We start from the raw sequence: 20,313 nt of genomic DNA on the forward strand, positions 1-20,313 counted from the left end.
CACCGTGTGGAATTCTGACGCTTCTCTCCCGTGTCCAGCTTACCAAAGGTAGTGAAGAGACGGGGTCAACGCCTCCTAAAGAACCTACAAGTGAAATGCGCCCACATTGAGGCCAAGTTCTACGAAGAGGTCCATGAACTGGAGAGAAAGTACGCCGCCTCTACTGCAACCCCTCTTCGACAAGGTAGGAACACCCCTGCATTTGACTGGGCACTTTTGTGCTTGGGTTGTTTTCATTGGTGCAAACCTTAGTAAAATGAGCCACTTTTTGACCAAATTCAGGTAGGCCCCTCCATGTTTCGTCCCAAAACGTTATTTGCTGTGACCTGGGACTCCGTGGGCGGGGTTTCCAAAGAACATAATTTCCTAATTCACACGCATATTAATTCTACATGAAATAGTACAAATGTAAGCACCCACCAAATTGTTCTTATTAATAAATACACCCCAGTATTCTCAATCTAGTGTTGATCAGTCACTCCTCTGCCCATATGTAGTTCCTGCTGCTTTTTACCCCCCCTGTCCCCTCTTTGAGCGGACTGGGATTTAGCAGAATCCTCTGACTAAAGAGCTGCAGCCTGTTCCAGGGATGCAGATTGAGCTGAGAAAATGGGGTGGGGTCAAGCTGAGATGCTCACACATGCAGACGGCGTGATCAAACTGCTGTCTTGCGTAAATAATGCGCTGGCTTGGCACCTCAGCCCTAGTCCATTATCTTGGTTTAAACACATGACTGTTCTGGGGTTTTTGTTAAATGTTTTGCTCTGGCCTCCTGGCTGTTGGCTTTACAGGGACTGACTGTTTTCCTCCCCTCTCCCTCCAGCGAAGTGACATAGTTAAAGCAGCCTATGAGCCCACAGAGGAAGAGTGTGAGTGGAAGGCTGATGAGGAGGAAGAGTTGACAGTAAGTAAGCAGGTACAGGTGACTCCATGCCTCCATGTCTTACCTAACCTGGGGACTTCTACTGTCTGGTGCTAACCTGGGGACCTCTACTGTCTGGTGCCTCAGTGGTCTTATTAATCTAACCTGGGGACCTCTACTGCCTGGTGCCTCAGCGGGCCTTATTAATCTAACCTGGGGACCTCTACTGTCTGGTGCCTCAGCGTGTCTTATTAATCTAACCTGGGGACCTCTACTGCCTGGTGCCTCAGCGGGCCTTATTAATCTAACCTGGGGACCTCTACTGTCTGGTGCCTCAGCGGGTCGTATTAATCTAACCTGGGGACCTCTACTGTCTGGTGCTAACCTGGGGACCTCTACTGTCTGGTGCCTCAGCGGGTCTTATTAATCTAACCTGGGGACCTCTACTGTCTGGTGCCTCAGCGGGTCTTATTAATCTAACCTGGGGACCTCTACTGCCTGGTGCCTCAGCGGGCCTTATTAATCTAACCTGGGGACCTCTACTGTCTGGTGCCTCAGCGGGTCTTATTAATCTAACCTGGGGACCTCTACTGTCTGGTGCCTCAGCGGGTCTTATTAATCTAACCTGGGGACCTCTACTGCCTGGTGCCTCAGCGGGCCTTATTAATCTAACCTGGGGACCTCTACTGTCTGGTGCCTCAGCGGGTCTTATTCATCTAACCTGGGGACCTCTACTGTCTGGTGCTAACCTGGGGACCTCTACTGTCTGGTGCCTCAGCGGGTCTTATTAATCTAACCTGGGGACCTCTACTGTCTGGTGCCTCAGCGGGTCTTATTAATCTAACCTGGGGACCTCTACTGTCTGGTGCCTCAGCGGGTCTTATTAATCGAACCTGGGGACCTACTGTCTGGTTCTAACCTGGGGACCTCTACTGTCTGGTGCCTCAGCGTGTCTTATTAATCGAACCTGGGGACCTATACTGTCTGGTGCCTCAGCGGGTCTTATTAATCTAGCCTGGGGACCTCTACTGTCTGGTGCCTCAGCAGGTCTTATTAATTTAACCTGGGGACTTCTACTGTCTGGTGCCTCAGCGGGTCTTATTTATCTAACCTGGGGACCTCTACTGTCTGGTGCCTCAGCGGGTCTTATTTATCTAACCTGGGGACCTCTACTGTCTGGTGCCTCAGCGGGTCGTATTAATCTAACCTGGGGACCTCTACTGTCTGGTGCTAACCTGGGGACCTCTACTGTCTGGTGCCTCAGCGGGTCTTATTAATCTAACCTGGGGACCTCTACCTGTCTGGTCATGATGACAGGACCAGGAGGGTGTACCCATGATTGATTTATTGGGTTCTGACTGTTTTGGTTCCAGTAATGGTGGATGTGCATTATATATAGACTATTTAGAGGTTTTAACCAGGGACTTGTATCTTTTCTGTTTATAGGCATCTGTGAAATGGTGCATTAAATCCCCTTTTATCTTCCTCCTGCCTGTTTCTTCCAGGAGGAGATGAAGGAGAAGGCCAAGGTGGAAGAGGAGAAGAAGGATGAGGAGAAGGAGGACCCCAAAGGCGTTCCCGAGTTCTGGCTAACGGTTTTCAAGAACGTTGACTTGCTTAGCGACATGGTGCAGGTAGGCGGGCACAGTGTTGGAGGGAGTGGAGGACTGTCAGCAGGAAAAGAGACTAGAGAGCAGTAGAGGAAAGTAGGTCAGCTGCTGCTGCTCCCTAAAGATGAGGCTTCATCACCACCTACAGGCTTGATGAGGCAATTTCACCCCTAAAAATAGATGGTGTGTACATACAGCACACTTGTAGTCCTGGACAAGCCCTCAATGAGTTGAAGCAGGTGACTTTGTCCCGGGCTACAGCAAGAAGGTGATGTTTTGGGGGGGATTGGTAAACACAGATTTTAATTGCGCTCTTATCAGTGACTACGTCAATGTATTTGAGGTAGGTGAGACCACATCACAGGTATTAAACGTTCCTCAATGAAACAGCTGTCGGCTAAATCGGTGCTCGTAAGAAAAGAGAAGTTGGTGTTGGTGCCAGAAAGACCAGTACAACGATAAGGTGTTTCTGTCTAGATTCAATACCAATGTTCAAGCTGCTGTTCATGTTTTACAGGAACATGATGAACCCATCCTCAAGCAATTACAAGATGTCAAAGTCAAATTCTCTGACCCTGGCCAGCCCATGGTAGGTCTGTGCACTGCACTGCTCTGCTGATGCAATTCTCTACCGTTCTATCAATGTATTGAAAGCCAATGAATCTTGTTGATTCCCACTGTTCCCAATATTCAACTCTTTCTTGCTCTTTTTCTCCAGAGCTTTTCTTTAGAATTTAACTTTGAGCCCAATGAGTTCTTCACAAACACTTTGTTGACAAAAACTTACAAGATGAGGTCTGAGCCTGATGAGAACGACCCCTTCTCCTTCGATGGGCCTGAGATCATGGGCTGCACAGGGTAAGACGCTCTGTCAAACTGCTCCTTGTCGTCCCATAGAGATCCTATTCCATTAGGATTCTTAATCCTATGGCGCATCCTTCGTAAACCCCCTAGTTGCTCATCGTAGCCTCTGGGACAAGGAAGGATGCTAGATCAAACTAGAGATCCAAAGCTGAGAGTCTTGTCTGTGTCTCTTGGTTATTTCAGCTCTGGGACAGTCATTGCAGGCACTAATGCTGTTTGTTTCATGAGGAGTGTAAGGGTCACGTCAGTAGATGGGAGTTTATTAAAAATGGTCTCCTTTTAAATTAATATATGATACTCAGGTTTATGCACCCTTCTGTTGTCTGCTTGTTTGGTCAGTTACAACAGACTGCCTTTTTTAACACCAAGACATGGGTGAGGAATGACCCGGTTTGTCAAAAGAAGTGGTCCTTTCTAACAATGCAGCATGTTGACGGGGTTCTATTAAAACCTTTGGCTAATCTTAACCTTTAGAGCTCAAAGCAACATCTACACTGTAGTCATTGGTTGGCGTGTTTAGTCCTGCGTCTGGGTCTCCTGGTAACCCTGGTGTCCACCGCTCTCGCCCCACAGTTGTACGATCGACTGGACGAAGGGTAAGAACATCACCCTGAAGACTATCAAGAAGAAGCAGAAGCACAAGGGGCGTGGCACAGTCAGGACGGTCACCAAGACAGTCCCCAACGACTCTTTCTTCAACTTCTTCACCCCGCCTGATGTCCCTGAAAGTGGAGATATGGTAAGTAAATGCTTTCTGTAGTCTACTGCGGTGCTGAAGTGGACTGAAGTGAGGTCAGGTATTTATTTTTGTTGCCGTAACTCAGTATTTATTTTTATGCAATATAATTTTGCCGGAACTCGAGCAGTAGAACATTTTGGCTGTGTTCCAATTCAACCACTGGTGCAGTGTGGTCTTTGGATTAAAGTTGGTGTGGCTGAATGGTGAGTCTCATAGCTCTGACTGACGTGCTGGTGACTCTTGCCCCTCCAGGACGAGGACACTGAGGCTGTCCTCGCCGCTGACTTTGAGATCGGCCACTTCATCCGCGAGCGTATCGTCCCCAGGGCTGTGCTGTACTTCACGGGGGAGGCCATTGAGGATGACGATGATGATGTGAGTACCCACCACAGCCTGTGTGTAATGGCCTCATCCCTGTCCTAGACCTCTGAACCAAGCCACTGGCCTTCACATGTGTTCCCCTAACACTGGTGTCCCCTCTTGTTGCAGTACGATGAGGAGGGAGAGGAGGCTGATGACGAGGTAAGGCCTTAGCTAGCTAGGTCTCTTCACCTGGTCCTCACTAACCCACTCCTGTTATTGACCTGAGCCATGGTCCTCACTAACCCACTCCTGTTATTGACCTTAGCCATGGTCCTCACTAACCCACTCCTTTTATTGACCTTAGCTAGTTTGTCTGTCTCAGTGTTTAACAGTTTCCTCTTGTGTTCTCCTAGGAGGGTGAGGAGGAGGGAGAGGAGGAGAATGACCCTGACTATGACCCCAAGGTGGGTAGGAGAGCTTACTGTTGTTGTCATGACCTAATGTGAGACCAACGATCAGAAGTATCAGATTTCAACATACAGAATTGAATGTGTACCGCTACTCCAAATGCATCATGAACACCAGCCGCCATGATGGATTTTTCTGTCTATATACTACTGCATCCCACGTCGCCTCAGAACACACAGCCTTCGGAACCGTTTCCCTGTCCCCTTGCCTCTAGTGTAAGGGCTGGATTTCCAGACACACATTAAGCCTTGTCCTGGACTATAAAGCAGTCTACATTTGTGTTTTGGTACACCAAAGTACATTTTATTTCCAGTGGCACACTGCATTGGCCTTGCAGCACTGTTGCAGTGCTTTCTGTGTGGTGGATACGTTGGATTTGTGGAATGTATGTTAGATGGCTTGACAGAACTGGTAGCAGAAGGTGAATGTTGGAACTTTTGTTACACATCAAAATGATGCTGCATAACATTTTGCTCAATGACTATCGGTGTGATCGAGGCGTTAGTCCAGCACTCGTCTCATTCTGTGTCCTGGAAACTTCTAGAATGAGAGTGATAGTAAAGAGTGGTATTTCGAAATGGTCTCAAAATATCACTTCAAGAACATAAATACCCTTTTGTGAGCGTCTGGTCATGGGGAATGTGTTTTCCCACGTTTTCTTTTCAATGGAATGCCTTGAAAGCATGTTTCTACTTGCTGTCTACATCCTTGCTAAACTGAGACTGCATGGAAATTGGAATCGGATACTAAATCAATTCAGGTTTTGACTTTTAGTTTCATAGCTCTGCATGCCAAAGCTTTATTTGATTTTGTTTGGGTGAATGGGAACAGTACTTCTCTTTGCTGTATAAAGCCTCTTGAATTCTGTATTCTGCCTATTTTTTGCCTTTAATTCATTAATGTTCATCTCCAATCACTTGGCACCTTTTGTCAGCTATACTCTTTAAATTTTTCCTCACTAGGTTTAAGTGATGTCTGTAGAAAATAACCCTCTCCTGGTAGGTACAGCTTGTGAATTGTCAGCTTACCGCACCCCGCCTCCCTCCTGCACCTTTTCATTTTGACACCTCCATTCCTCAATCTCCTTGCACCCCCCTTCCACCTGCACTTACAACTAACATAGTGGCTTTTTTCTTTTTCCCTTTAACTGTAGTGGGTGATGCGTTTGAGTTCTCTTCTGTATGTTGAAGCTAGTTAAACTTTCCTCCAATTTGACCCTTATTTGTCTTTGTACAAAATATTGTGACACCAATATTTACATTTGTTTGGAGAATAGGTCGTTTGCCACACCTGTTTTGTGGATTTTTATGTTTTTGAGTCTTAAGCCATCGCTCTGTTCATTCTCTCATTCTTCACTTTTGTCCTCCAGAGACTGTAGTCTACGTCTGGAAGGATGCTTGTTAATTGTCTTTCTCCCATTGGACATGCCTGAATTGTCTGCGTGGGGTGAATCCAAACTTCCACTTCAGTTGTATTTTCACTTGGTCTCCCACTGACATCGATGCACGACTAAGTGAAGTTTGACTAGAGTTGAAGTTCAGCTTCACCCCTCTGTCCTGGAGAGCTGTTGACCCCTGTAGGTCTGTTTATGGCCCTCTCCCTGCATTGCTGCCGCTAGACTTCATTAGTTTTCCTCCCTGTGAAAGGTGTCTGTAGGACATCAGTGGTGCACCCCCTCCCCATCACTGTTATGAGCACTACGGGTTAGTGCGTTTACACTATGGAGGTTCTATGCAGCAGTAGTGAAGGCTCTCCAAGTAGTTAATGTGGAGGTGAATATTATAATAATAATAATATATGCCATTTAGCAGACGCTTTTATCCAAAGCGACTTACAGTCATGTGTGCATACATTCTACCACCCATACGTAGAATGTATGCACACATGACTGTAAGTCGCTTTGGATAAAAGCGTCTGCTAAATGGCTATTATTATAATAATATTCACCTCCACATTCCCATCTCCATTGGTGTCTTGGACCTTGAATTTGGGTGGTAGTATGGGTAGTAATTCACCCCCCCCTCAACACTGGTCTGATACCAACGCACATTGCCTTTTCTCCAGTGGCATACTTTAAGAACATACTAGTATGGATTGTTATTGGGTCACTGTTCAGGAATCTCTAGCCTAAGTGCCAGGATGACATTGCCTTATACCCTGTCAATGTTTGTTTCAAATGGACATAGAAAAATGTCTGAAGCATAAACGTGTGTGTGAGGGTGATTAGTGTGTTTATGTTCGGATCTCAGTTCAGCTCTAACGTCCTCTCTTTTGGTCTCTTGCAGAAGGACGCAAATCCCCCAGCCGAGTGCAAGCAGCAGTGAAGGCTGTGGCTTTGAGGATCAACTGCACTGTAACAGCTTCTCAAATAAAACACTTACTTACGCCTTATAATGTTTTGTATTTTTCTTGGTAGAAATAAAAAATAAAGGGTTTCAAGATTTTTGTTACAAAAACCTCCTAATATAATGTGAGCAGTGGCTCGATATGCATAGTATTTTACTAGACCCCCACCCCCTGTACAAATAGTTAGAATGCCACAAACTCCCTGAAAGCATGATCTTGTTTCTCTCACTGCTAAACTAGTTTGGGTTCTTGTGAAGTTTTTGTTGTATTGCTCTTGGACAACAGCTGTGGTTAGACTGCATTGAGGCAGGTGATGAGAAAGTCAACCTATTCCTTTTCCCTCACGCTACCAAAGTTACCGGTCAGTTCAGGTTGTGAGTTGGAATTCGTTGTCATTGTATTAGTGGGCTGGGCCTCGAGCACGGTCAGAGCAAAACACTGCATTTAGTCATGGCTAATGAAAAACTTTGAATCGCTGTGCACATTCGGTCACTCAAACATGCCATTTAGAGCAGGGAAAGTGTTTTTTGGCCACTTGTTTGGGCTGAATCAAGTTGTCAATCTAAAACATTCCAGTTTGCAGACTGACAGGCATTGGATGTTTTGAATGCTCTCTTGGGATGAATATTACCTCGACTACATGGTCTGATTTGTTAAAGAAACAGAACCATGTGTTAGCTGCTAAATTTAATGAGCAGAGTCTGCAACTTATTGGTTTCTATAAAAGACTTACTGTTCTGAATTTTAATTTGCGTTAAGGGAATGTTTTTCCTCCAACACGCAGCTTGGTCTTGTCCAGTCACTTTAACATTCCAGATGATTTGATGAGGGACAGTTCCAAGGTTTCGCCAGCAGGGGGCACCCCATGCCCAATCTGCTTCAGGCTCTTGTTAGGCCTACAGTTTACTTGTCTTTTTCTATAGCACTTTGTACTACTTAGTCATGTATCAGTGGTGTCCTCTATGGTTGGCTGTCGGTCCAGTAGCCCTTGTGCAAAGCGAAGTAAGCAGTACTTTGGAGGTGGCCGTGTCATACAGCGCCCTGACGATGCCCTATGGGCTTTCTCCTGCGCCATGAAACATTTCCCTGTAATGCATGATTCTCCCAAGTGCATTACTCTTTCTTTCATTTGGGAATCCCACTTGACTTGTGTACTCTGATAGCAATAGGTTCGCGACGGGTTCCCTTCGGAGGAAGAAAACGACCAAATTCAGGCTTATGTTGGCATGTGGTTGTGGCTTTTGAGCCTTGTAACTCTCGAGGTTAAGCTCGTGCAGGTCTGGTCCCTGAGCATACGGCTAATTTATCACTGTGAAGGAAATGTGGCAATGAGTTCTGGTGGAAGTCCTGTCTGACTGCCCTCTGTAGCCAACCCCACCCAGCAGGTCACACTGAAGCATGTAAGAGCAATACTTAGTCAGGGAATGGAAATAAAAGGAAGTAGCTTAAGCCCACCCACCTTGTCCTTTAGTGGAAACAGTCATGTCGGTGTATGTTGGGTGGTGGCGCCCTCGCTGCTGCCTCTAGTGGAGCTCTAGAGTACTGCTGCAGTCAGTAGGAGATTACGTCTGGACTGTTCTAGGGACGACTGGATTCTGTCTGACTCCTTGAGCAGCTGTTGTCAAAGCTAAATGCTATGCTACAAATACTAAATGTACTCAATAACTGTATGTATATTCATGAATAAATTGGTTAAACGTGTTTTGAGTTTGTTCCTTGTCTCTGCAGTGTCTCTTCAACATGAGCTGCTTGATATTTAAACACTGAACTCTTAACATTTGTGTAGCTCATTGAGGTGACCAGTTCATTTGTCAAATGTACAGACTACAGTAGGTGTAGTGGACTGATGCATTACAAGTTCTCTTAAAATTTGACTGTTGGTACACTGAACTGAGTGAAGAACCCAGCAGTGTTGCAGTTGACACTCACTAGTGCACCTACTACCATAGCCCGCTGAAAGGCAGTTAAATATTTTGTCTTACACATTCACACAATGTCTCAAGGCTTACTCTTTTTACCAGTGTCCTCCCCTTAATCTACACTGATTTAAGTGACATCGATAAGGGATCATAGCTTTTATCTGGTCAGTCTGTCATGGAAAGAGCAGGTGTTAATGTTCCATATACTCTGTATATTGAACAAAAATATAAAAGTAACAATTTTAGAGTTCATAGGAAATCAGTAAATTGAAGTCATTAGGCCCTAATCTATGGATCTCACATGACTGGGCAATGGTGCAGCCATGGGGGGGTGTATTGGACCACCCACTGATGAGACAATCTGAGTTTTCCCCCACAAAGGGGATTTGTTACAGACATAAATACTCCTCAGCACCCCTTTCCCTCAGACGATCCCGCAGGTGAAGAAGCCGGATGTGCAGGTCCTGAGCTGATGTGGTTACACAATGTCTGTGAGGCCAGTTGGATGTACTGCCAAATTCTGTAAAATGATGACTGAGGTGGCTTATGGTAGAGAAATGGACATTCAGTTCTCTGGCAACAGCTCTGTTGGACATTCATGCAGTCAGCATGACAATTGCACGATCCCTCAACTTGAGGCACATTTGGGGGCCTTTTATTGCCCCAGCATAAGGAGCTGATCATGCCGTTTAATCAGCTTCTTGATATGCTACACCTGTCAGGTGGATTTCATTTTCTTGGCAAAGGAGAAATGTTCATTAGCAGGGATGTAAACAAATTTGTTCACAACATTTGAGAGAAATCAGCTTTTTGTGAGTATGGAACCATTCTGGGTTATTTTATTTCAGCTCATGAAACATGGGACCAACACTAGTTTTGTGTTTATATTTTTGTTCAGCACATATACATATACATACACAGTATCTACGGTCTCACCACTGAAATGAAGGGCCAGATGACAGAGCTCAACGGAAGTGCCCATTTATTGTATTCTCGTGGAGAGGTGAGAGCCAAGCATTCTACAGATTGTATTCTCGTGGAGAGGTGAGAGCCAAGCGTTCTACAGATTGTATTCTCGTGGAGAGGTGAGAGCCAAGCGTTCTACAGATTGTATTCTCGTGGAGAGGTGAGAGCCAAGCGTTCTACAGATTGTATTCTCGTGGAGAGGTGAGAGCCAAGCGTTCTACAGATTGTATTCTCGTGGAGAGGTGAGAGCCAAGCGTTCTACAGATTGTATTCTCGTGGAGAGGTGAGAGCCAAGCGTTCTACAGATTGTATTCTCGTGGAGAGGTGAGAGCCAAGCGTTCTACAGATTGTATTCTCGTGGAGAGGTGAGAGCCAAGCGTTCTACAGATTGTATTCTCGTGGAGAGGTGAGAGCCAAGCGTTCTACAGATTGTATTCTCGTGGAGAGGTGAGAGCCAAGCGTTCTACAGATTGTATTCTCGTGGAGAGGTGAGAGCCAAGCGTTCTACAGATTGTATTCTCGTGGAGAGGTGAGAGCCAAGCGTTCTACAGATTGTATTCTCGTGGAGAGGTGAGAGCCAAGCGTTCTACAGATTGTATTCTCGTGGAGAGGTGAGAGCCAAGCGTTCTACAGATTGTATTCTCGTGGAGAGGTGAGAGCCAAGCGTTCTACAGATTGTATTCTCGTGGAGAGGTGAGAGCCAAGCGTTCTACATATGCTACTTCCTGCCTTCAGAAAGTATTCATACCACTTGGCTTATTCCACATGTCCTGTTAGCCTGAATTAAAAGTAGATTAAATAGTTTCTCTCACCCATCTACACAATATCCCAAAATGACAAAGTGAAAACATGTCTGTAGACATTTTTGCAAATGTATTGAAAATGAAATACAGAAATATTGAATTTACATAAGTATTCACGCTCCTTTGCTATGACATTAAATTGATCTCAGATGCATCCAATTTCCTTTGATCATCCTTGAGATCTCACAACAACTTGATTGGAGTTCACCTGTGGCCAATTAAATAGTTTGGACATGATTTAGAAAGAAACCTGAAACACACCTGTCTATATAAGGTCCCACAGTTGACAGTGCATCAGAGCAGAAACTATACCATGCCGACCAATGATCTGTCTGTAGATCTCTGAGATGGAATTGTGATGAGGAATATATCTGGGGAAGAGTATAAAACAATTTCTAGAGTGTTGAATGTTTCCAAGAGGAAAGTGGTCTCCATAATTAGGAAATTGAAAAAATGTGGAACTACCCAGACTGTCTAGAGCTGGCTGCCCGACCAAACTGAGCAACCGGGCAAGAAAGACCTTGGTCAGGGAGGTGACCAAAAATCCAATGACCACTCTGACAGAGTTCCTTATCTGAGATGGGAGAACCTGCCAAAAGGACAACAGTCTCTACAGCACTTCACCAATCTGTGCTTTTTGGGAGAGTAGCCAGACAGAAGCCACTACTGAGAAAAAGGTACATGACAGCATGCCTGGAGTTTGCAGAAAGGCATGTGAAAGACTGAGATAGTAAGGCAAAAGATTGTGGTCAGATGAGACAAAAATGAAACTCTTTGGCCTGAATGCAAACCACTATGTCTATAGAAAAGCAGACACAGCTCATCACCCTTCTAACACCATCCCTACTGTGAGGCATGGTGGTGGCAGCATCAGGTTACGGGGATGCTTTTCAGTGGCAGGGCCTGGGAGACTGGAAAATCATTGATGAGAACCTGCTTGAAACCACCTTAAACTGTGGCAAAAATTTACTTTCCAACAGGACAGTGACCACAATCATACAGCCAAGGTAATGCTGGAACGGCTTCAGAACAGGAATGTGAAAGTCCTTGAGTGGCCCAGACTTGTATCCCGTTGAAAATCTGTGGAAAGACTTGAAGATTGCTGTTCAGTGCCACCCCCTATCTAGTTCAAGAGCTTGTGAAAATCTGCAAGGAAGAATGGGAGAAAATCCCCAAATCCAGATGTACAAGCTGGTACAGACATACCCAAGACAACTGAAATCTGGAATCGCTGCCAAAGGTGCTTCTGCATTACAAAGTATTGACTTGGGGGTGTGAATACTTATGTAAATGCAATATTTCTGTAGTTCATTATTAATAAATGTATTAATACATTTGCTAAAATTTCTAAAAACATGTTTTCACTTTGTCAATATGGGGTATTGTGTGGAGATGGGTGAGGGGAAAATATACATTTCATTCATTTTGAATTCAGCTGTAACACAACATGTGGATTAAGTCGAGGGGTGGGAGAACTTTCTGAAGGCATTGTATACTTGACTCAAGAAATTCACTCGCCTTGAGTTCTTAATTCAATTGTATAGGCCCATTTGATTTCCAAAATAATATCAATATATCATTGATCCTCGCTGCACTGTGCTGGAGAGGCCCTCTGACACATGAGTTCTCTTTCCGCTGGATGTCACTCAGGGGCGGTCCACAAGCTCGAGAAACCCCAATCAAACTGTGCTATCAGTCACACCAGCGACCGCTGCCGACGGACTAGTATCAAATACCCTGCACACACATCCACGAGTTCCACAGCACATAGTAACCCACTCACTGCAGTGACCATTTCAGCATCCGATGCCTTTACCTCTACGGGCAAGGAGAAGAACAAGTGTTTGCATTTGCTGAGGAAATTGGGGCGTTTTCTCAAGATGCTGGAGAACGGCGGCAAGGTGCTGAAAGAGGGGCTTCTGGAGAAGCGAAGCGACGGTTTGCTGCAGCTGTGGAAGAAGAAGCACTGCGTCCTCACGGAGGACGGGGTTCTGCTTCACCCGCCGAAGCAGCACGACCACCCGCACCATTACAACCACCACGGCGGCGGAGACACTGGCAAAGTCAAGGAGCTGCACTTCTCCAACATGAAAACTGTGGACTGCGTCGAGAGGAAAGGAAAATACATCTACTTCACCGTGGTCATGTCGGAGGGCAAGGAGATCGATTTCAGGTGTCCACAGGACGAGGGCTGGAACGCCGAGATAACTTTGCAGATGGTGCAATACAAAAACAGGCAGGCCATCCTGGCGGTGAAGTCTACCAGACAGAAACAGCAGCTCCTCGTTGTTCAGCTCCCGGGACAGAAAATTATTCGGAGCTCTCCAAACGTTGCGTGACCTGCGCCTCGGGCATTCGACGTGCGGTAAGACATCCGAGAGAGGTCTTAGCAGGCTTGATTACTAATTACTACTTAGCCGCTTAGGAGTGGACATCCTCTGGGGCGAAATTGCTTGGATATACATTCCCCGGCAACGTTTTATATTTGACACAAGGCTCAGGATATGAGGCTCACCTACCCCATAAACATGGGTTTACGCGCAGCGATGTCGGCAGGGGAAGCTTTGATGCTGTTATTAAATAAGCATGCATTGTTCCAGATGCTTGTAGCCTCCTCAATTACAGTCTCTTACATAAAAAAATACACTACATTTGCCAATGCAACAAAGAGAGCTTGCAAATATTATAGGTCTTTACTTTTTGTCTAATTACGTTTAAATGTTTTATTATTCACTATTATTAGGCTACATTTCATTATTATTGGTAGGCATATTATGGTCCAGTTACCATCGGCACTTAATTTTGCCTAAAAATAACTAATATTTAATGAAATGGTCTAATATTATATTAATTTTAGAGTAAGGGATCAAACACGGTCAGTGCTGTCACTGTCTTCTAAACATGCTTTGGAGCCATTAGGCTGCGATTGCACAGGCAGACCAATTCTCATCTTTTCCCATTAATTGGGAAAAGGATCAGAATAGGGCTGCGTGTTTAAACGCAGCTCAAGAAACGCTATTTATGTTCAGGTGTAGCCTACATAGGTTCCTCTTCTCCTCGTGTCATGCACTGCCACCTCTGAGATGGTCTAATTTATTGTATCCGCAGGTTAATTGGACATTCAGAGGAGGGATCGATATGGACTCCGGCTGCATCTGCACGGCCTCACAAAAGGAGCGTCACACCCCGCAGAAAACATCTCTTAATTTAACTGTTGTTCGGTCCGGACAACAGCGGCAGTCTTTTCCCAGTCCTATTTTTCATTAGAGACTCTTTATTTGAGAAAGACGGACACTGATGGACAAAGCTTAGGCCTCTGCTACAGCACGAGTGAAAACAGCTGTATTCTAACGGGTGATTCTCTGCCATCCCTTCTTATTTATTAGATTGTGTATATATGTTTTTACCTTAACAGTGTCATTGACTAATGTACAGTGTGGTTGTTGCTGGAGTTGAAACTGAAAGCTATGCTTGGAGATTCCTAAGCCTCAGTATCGTTGTGATCCTGGTGGGACGGTTGATTGTGTTACACCTTTAAGGATGTACTAGAGTCCTTTCCTTTCACTTCTATTGTTTATAGAGTTGTGAGTAGCACATCCTATTGTACAAACATGCCATGATACACATCCTCATTCTTTTATTGAACCAAAGACTTATACGGTATAGTTGCGTTTTCCTCCCAAGTGTAGTTGACTGTAAAAGTGTCAGGATGCTTCAATGATGAAGGAAATGTTGACAAATCTTTTATTTGTTTGATTTCTCCATAAATCTAACTTTTTGTGATTATCCTCATGCCAGATATGGCGCCCATGTTACATCTGCATTACAACTATGGAATATGGTTCGACTTTTGGAAGCAACATGTGTCAACACTGCATATTCTTTTGGGAGTCTTAAATTTGTACAGATTAGAAACTGCAGTCCTTTTCAGTGGCAACTGATAGAAAGGTATCCTAGTGAGCAAAACTGGTTGAACATACATCATTTCAACCAGTTTTGCCAAGAGCAAGTCATTAGGCTAAACATTCATCACCGTCTTTCCTGAGGAAGCTATGCTGAGACTGACTGTTGAGTTGCCCCTCACACCACCCCCAGGTGTGTCAGTGTGTCCTCACGTTAACACATGGGTCCTTTTTTGGACAAAGTTACTGTTATTCAGTTGGGGTTTTATTTTGATGTGAGAGCTATTTTCATACTTCTGAAATACACATTCCATTTCAAATGAACAGCATCTCGTGTGATTTCCTGCTCTGTAGCGCATAGAAACAGCTTGTGGGGAGAAAATGTGCCGTTTAAATCACCAGCAGATGTGTGTTCAATAGCTGTGTGTAGTGTTGCCTGTCTCAACCCTTCAACAGCCAGTGAACTTCTCACCCCTATTTCCTGGGCTAAATCTAGAAGCTGTTGCTGTTCTGAGAATAATATTTCACCGTCAGCCTTCAGACTGAGACAAACTGCCATCCGTGGCGCGACAACACACGTGTCTCCCTGCCTCTCTTGGTTAAGCTAACTCATTTATACTACAGGGGGTGAAAAATGTGGATGACAGTGCCATTTCTACTCATCCGCACGGCATGTTGGTGTGAGGGGGGGGGCTGCCAAAAAGGGAGACGACTCTATAACCGCACCACTCTGCACTAACCGCACCACTCTGCACTAACCGCACCACTCTGCACTAACCGCACCACTCTGCACTAACCGCACCACTCTGCACTAACCGCACCACTCTGCACTAACCGCACCACTCGGCACTAACCGCACCACTCTGCACTAACCGCACCACTCTGCACTAACCGCACCACTCGGCACTAACCGCACCACTCTGCACTAACCGCACCACTCTGCACTAACCGCACCACTCGGCACTAACCGCACACATGCCCTCTTGACAGCTCAAAGCCACATCAAGCCATGAAGGAGGTGCTAGGCTGGGACACTGTGTAAGACACCCACCATCCACCCCGCAGGCCTCCAGTTGTGACAGGCGTCCTCTGATGGTGTGCTGACACCACCTGAGCACTGTGGCTGCTGGCTGGGCCAGGTGCTGGAGTTCACCGAGGATAAAGTCATGTTGACAGACAAGAGAGTGTCGATGGGCCACTCTTGGTCTCTCACTGCACTTGGTTGGGATTCCACAGTTCCTCTCTATACCACCCTCCTCCCTACTCGGGCAGCTTGGGTAAAATTAAAAAGTCTGGGTAGCAACAAACAGTTGGCTGACTCCAAGCTCCGCTTGCTTACTTGGCTCACCTACCTCCGGCTCAGAGGTGAAGTTTAATCTAGGTACAGATCTAGGATCAGCTTCGCCTCCCCAATCCTAACCACAAGCATTGGTGGAGAAAATGCCAAACTGACCCAAGATCAGCGTTAAGGGGCAACTTCATCTTACACTGCTCCTCTTCCCACCCATCTCCAGCCCCTCTCTCCCAGCCCTTCTGCCCTCTCACACAGCCCCTCCCCCAGCCCTTCTCCCCTCTCACCCAGCTCCAGCCCCTCTCACCCAGCTCCAGCCCCTCTCACCCAGCCCCTCTCCCCAGCCCTTCTCCCCTCTCACCCAGCTCCAGCCCCTCTCACACAGCCCCTCCCCCAGCCCTTCTGCCCTCTCCCACTCTTCTTCCTCACTTTAATTGGTTTGTTAGGTCTGGAATGTCATTCACATAACTCCCAACAAAGATTGGTGCCTAGATAAGTATTGATTGTCATATGAGCTGCAGTGATGTTTTCAGTACACTCAGTACTTAGTTCTTAATAAGGATAATGTAGGTTATTGCCAACACAGTTTTTTAAAGAGCTCTCCTCATTTCTGCACTGATTAAACACATATTGTCTCATTTTATATTTACTTATTGGCGGTGTAAATCTAGCCTTCTCAAGATTCCCTAAAAACCCAATGTGGATCTAAAAAATACAATGTAGAATTTCTGTCCTGTGAATTTCCTTGTGCTCGTTATGACAATAGACCTGCTCATCAGTCTAGTGAATGGAACCCAGATTGTTCATGACTTTGTTTTCTCCCTGCTCTTTGAAATGCTCTGCGTAGGTGGAAGGAAGGTAGATACTGTAGATTAGCAACTCTCTTTATCCCTCTCTCTTTATCCCTCTCTCTGTGGCTAGACAGGCTGAGGGATAGATCACCTTCAGGGGTTTTGTTCGTTATCTTTTCTCTTTGTGTGGATGGTGATACAGGTGTTGAAACAGGAAAGGACTTTGCTAAGCGAATTTCAACCATACAGGAACTCTCACAGTTATATAATGGAGAGAAGCTAATTAAAATGACATATTAGCAGGAAGTTTAGGATGACATTCTGGTTGCTACACTATTATTTATCATTAACATACCATTATAGCATATGTACAGTAATCAATACATGACATTTACTCCAGTCATTTAGCAGACACTCTTATCCAGAGCCACTTACAGTAGTGAGAGAGGTAGTGAGTCTTCAAGCTGTGCATTGTTGTACAGATGGGTAATGTGCATTATTGTACGGATGGGTAATGTGCATTATTGTACAGATGGGTAATGTGCATGGATGTACAGATGGGTTATGTGCATTATTGTGCAGATGGGTAATGTGTTATATTGTACAGATGGGTAATGTGTATTATTGTACAGATGGGTATGTGTATTATTGTACAGATGGGTTATGTCGATTATTGTATACGTGTCTTGAATTTCTTTACAAATTCCAGGTGCCTTAGTGCTATAGAGCTGTAATGATAGAATGTCACTATTGGACAATAAGGTGAGACCAAAGGAGGATATAGGTGAGTTTTACTACAACTACTGCATCCTATATGGAAGATTGACCGGAATGTTAACTAATCATTCTGACACAGTTGACTCTGTGTCATGCAGGTGATGGAAAGTTTCAGCCAATTAATTACAATTAGCCATTGATCAGTGGGCTGCAATGACCATGCTCCCATGAAGATTCCTTCCTTGAGGGAGTTGTTCCTAGCCACTGTGCTTCTGCTTGAGATCTGGGATCTAAGTAGGGTAACTGAAAAGTACTTTGTGACAACTGCTGATGTACAAAGGGTCTTATATATATATATATATATATATATATATATATATATATATATATATATATATATATATATATATATATATATATATGTGTGTGTGATTGATTGATTGGTCATTCATCTCATGTCATGGGTTAACTAACAGGGTGATTAAAAGCTTGTTTTAAAAAAGCCAACGTTTCTCCTCTGCCACCTCAAGGCAGGGTTGTGTTCATTAGTCACCAAACAGAAGAAAGGACTGAAACAGTGAGGGACTACTTGGTCTTGTCCAATAAGGAACACTCATTTTAATTTGTTGCAAAATGTTTTAAAATAATTTTCCGTCATGTGCCCAGATGAACATGACCCAGGATTCCTGAGGAATGTTGGGGTGAACTGAGTTCTTTTGACCCTGTGTCACCCCCCCCCCCCGCCCCCCCACCCCACCGGCACCTGTTCCCAGACCACCCAGCAGCAGCAACACTGGAGGTCAATCAGCTCAGCTGTTGCCTCTTTTCACTGATTGGGGCAGGAAGCCTGCGATAGGAGCAGGACATAGAGTTAGATAAACATTGCATCCTTGTATCTATCCCTTTTATGGCGTCTAAAACAGGATTTTGGGCACTAAAAAAGTCCTCTATCTACCTCTATGGGGCAGGAATGTCACCTTGACTATACACTGCTGCCCTGACAACTCCATGAAACTCCACAGGATAAGAGACAAAGAGCCAAGAGGATATAGTAGAATTTCTACTCGTCAGCTTATTATCCTTCTCCAATGAAGATGGCTCAGGTTATGTTGTAGGTCATGGGAGATGAGATCCTAATGTGGTTGATGTGGGGCCGCACATCTCTCTCAATTCCATCCTGTGAGCTCTTTAGAATGTAAGATGCATGGTGATAAACACAGTGATGTACAGAATACTGTATTCCCCCATGTTCTGCACTCAACAGTGCCAGTATCACCAGTGATACAAACCATAGTCAAACAAAACCTCAAATGTTATGTGCAAACATATATACACTACGTGACCTAAATATGTGGACATCTGCTTGTCCAACATCTCATTCCAAAATCGTGGGCATTAATACGGAGTTGGTCCCCCTGATGGTAATGATGTTGGGCGATTAGGCCTGACTCACAGTCCGCGGTCCAATTCCTCCAAAAGGTGTTCCATGGGGTTGAGGTCAGGGCTCTGTGCAGACCAGTCTTGTTCTTCCACTCCGATCTCGACAAATCAGTTCTGTATGCACCTCGCTTTGTGCACGGGGGCATTGTCCTGCTGAAAGAGGAAAGGGCCTTCCCCAAACTGTTGCCACAAAGTTGGAAGCACAGAATGTAGCGTTCCTTCACTGGAACTAACGGGCCTAGCCCGAACCATGATAAACAGCCCCAGACCATTATTCCTTCTCCCAAAGTACAGTTATTGTGCTGACGTTGCATCCAGAGGTATTTTGGAATTCGGTAGTGTGTTGCAGCTGAGGACAGACAATTTTTACGCAATCTGCCCTTCAGAACTTGGTGGTCTCGTTCTGTGAACTTGTGTGGCCTACCACTTTGCGGTTGAGCCGTTGTTGCTCCTAGACGTTTCCAATTCACAACAACACTTACAGTTGACCGGCGCAGCTCCAGCAGGGCAGATATTTGACGACTTGACTTGTTGGAAAGGTGGCATCCAATGACGGTGCCACGGTGAAAGTCACTGAGCTCTTCAGTAAAGGCCATTCTACTGCCGATGTTTGTCTATGGAGATTGTATACACCTGTCAGCAACGGTGTGGCTGAAATAGCCGAATCCCCTCATTTGAAAAGGTGTCCACATACATTTGTGTATATATAGTGTAAATATACTGTATGTGTGGCGGCTGCATATTTGTGTGCTCTGTCCAGGCTGTTGTGGAGACCAACAGCCACGGTCGCGTAGGAAAACCTGACAATGTTTGATTTTTTTCCTCCTCAAATTTCCATTGTTGTCAGCAAGTAGGAAAGCGGGGACAAATAAGGGTTTATCAGGAGATTCACACACACGGGGACAAATAACACACACACACACACACACACACACACACACACACACACACACACACACACACACACACACACACACACACACACACACACACACACACACACACACACACACACACACACACACACACACACACACACACACACACACACACACACACACACACACACACACACACACACACACACACACACACACACACAGAGGCAGTTGGCGGATTCTGTCTGCTTCTGATTACAGAGGTAGGGTGGCTCAGTTCGTCTGCCAAAGTAAACTTAGCCTCCTCCTCACTTCCCTCACAAGGTCAGTGCTGCACCTGGGAGTGCGCTTCCAACAAACCTATCTCTGATCCAGCTTGTGTCCCAAATGCCACCCTATTCCCTATAAAGTGTG

General features: G+C 45.3%; 1 protein-coding gene, 1 non-coding gene and 1 pseudogene across 3 annotated transcripts; all 3 read left to right on the forward strand.

The window, feature by feature from the left end:
- Positions 1-16: 16 nt before the first annotated feature.
- On the forward strand, positions 17-8,893 carry LOC124026274 (annotated as a pseudogene). Its single transcript, XR_006837273.1, has 10 exons — positions 17-184; positions 824-916; positions 2,368-2,496; positions 2,990-3,061; positions 3,191-3,330; positions 3,910-4,075; positions 4,328-4,450; positions 4,565-4,597; positions 4,792-4,842; positions 7,132-8,893. The product of XR_006837273.1 is annotated as a nucleosome assembly protein 1-like 1 (transcript).
- On the forward strand, positions 3,403-3,532 carry LOC124026276. Its single transcript, XR_006837274.1, has one exon. It is a non-coding gene; the product is annotated as a small nucleolar RNA SNORA14 (small nucleolar RNA).
- Positions 8,894-12,589: 3,696 nt separating the features above from the next.
- LOC124026275 (pleckstrin homology-like domain family A member 1) lies at positions 12,590-14,666 on the forward strand. The gene is made up of 2 exons (XM_046339374.1): positions 12,590-13,245; positions 13,989-14,666. Exon 1 carries the CDS (start codon positions 12,761-12,763, stop codon positions 13,217-13,219), a length of 459 nt encoding a protein of 152 aa, XP_046195330.1. The 5' UTR covers positions 12,590-12,760; the 3' UTR covers positions 13,220-13,245; positions 13,989-14,666.
- The last annotated feature ends 5,647 nt before the right edge of the window (positions 14,667-20,313 follow it).

The sequence above is a fragment of the Oncorhynchus gorbuscha genome, unplaced genomic scaffold (assembly GCF_021184085.1).
Source record: "Oncorhynchus gorbuscha isolate QuinsamMale2020 ecotype Even-year unplaced genomic scaffold, OgorEven_v1.0 Un_scaffold_2685, whole genome shotgun sequence".
Classification (NCBI taxonomy): Eukaryota; Metazoa; Chordata; class Actinopteri; order Salmoniformes; family Salmonidae; genus Oncorhynchus; species Oncorhynchus gorbuscha.

Coding starts and splice junctions, on each gene's coding strand:
- LOC124026275 (XM_046339374.1), top strand. CDS start 12,761: ATGCTGGAGAACGGCGGCAAGGTGCTGAAAGAGGGGCTTCTGGAGAAG.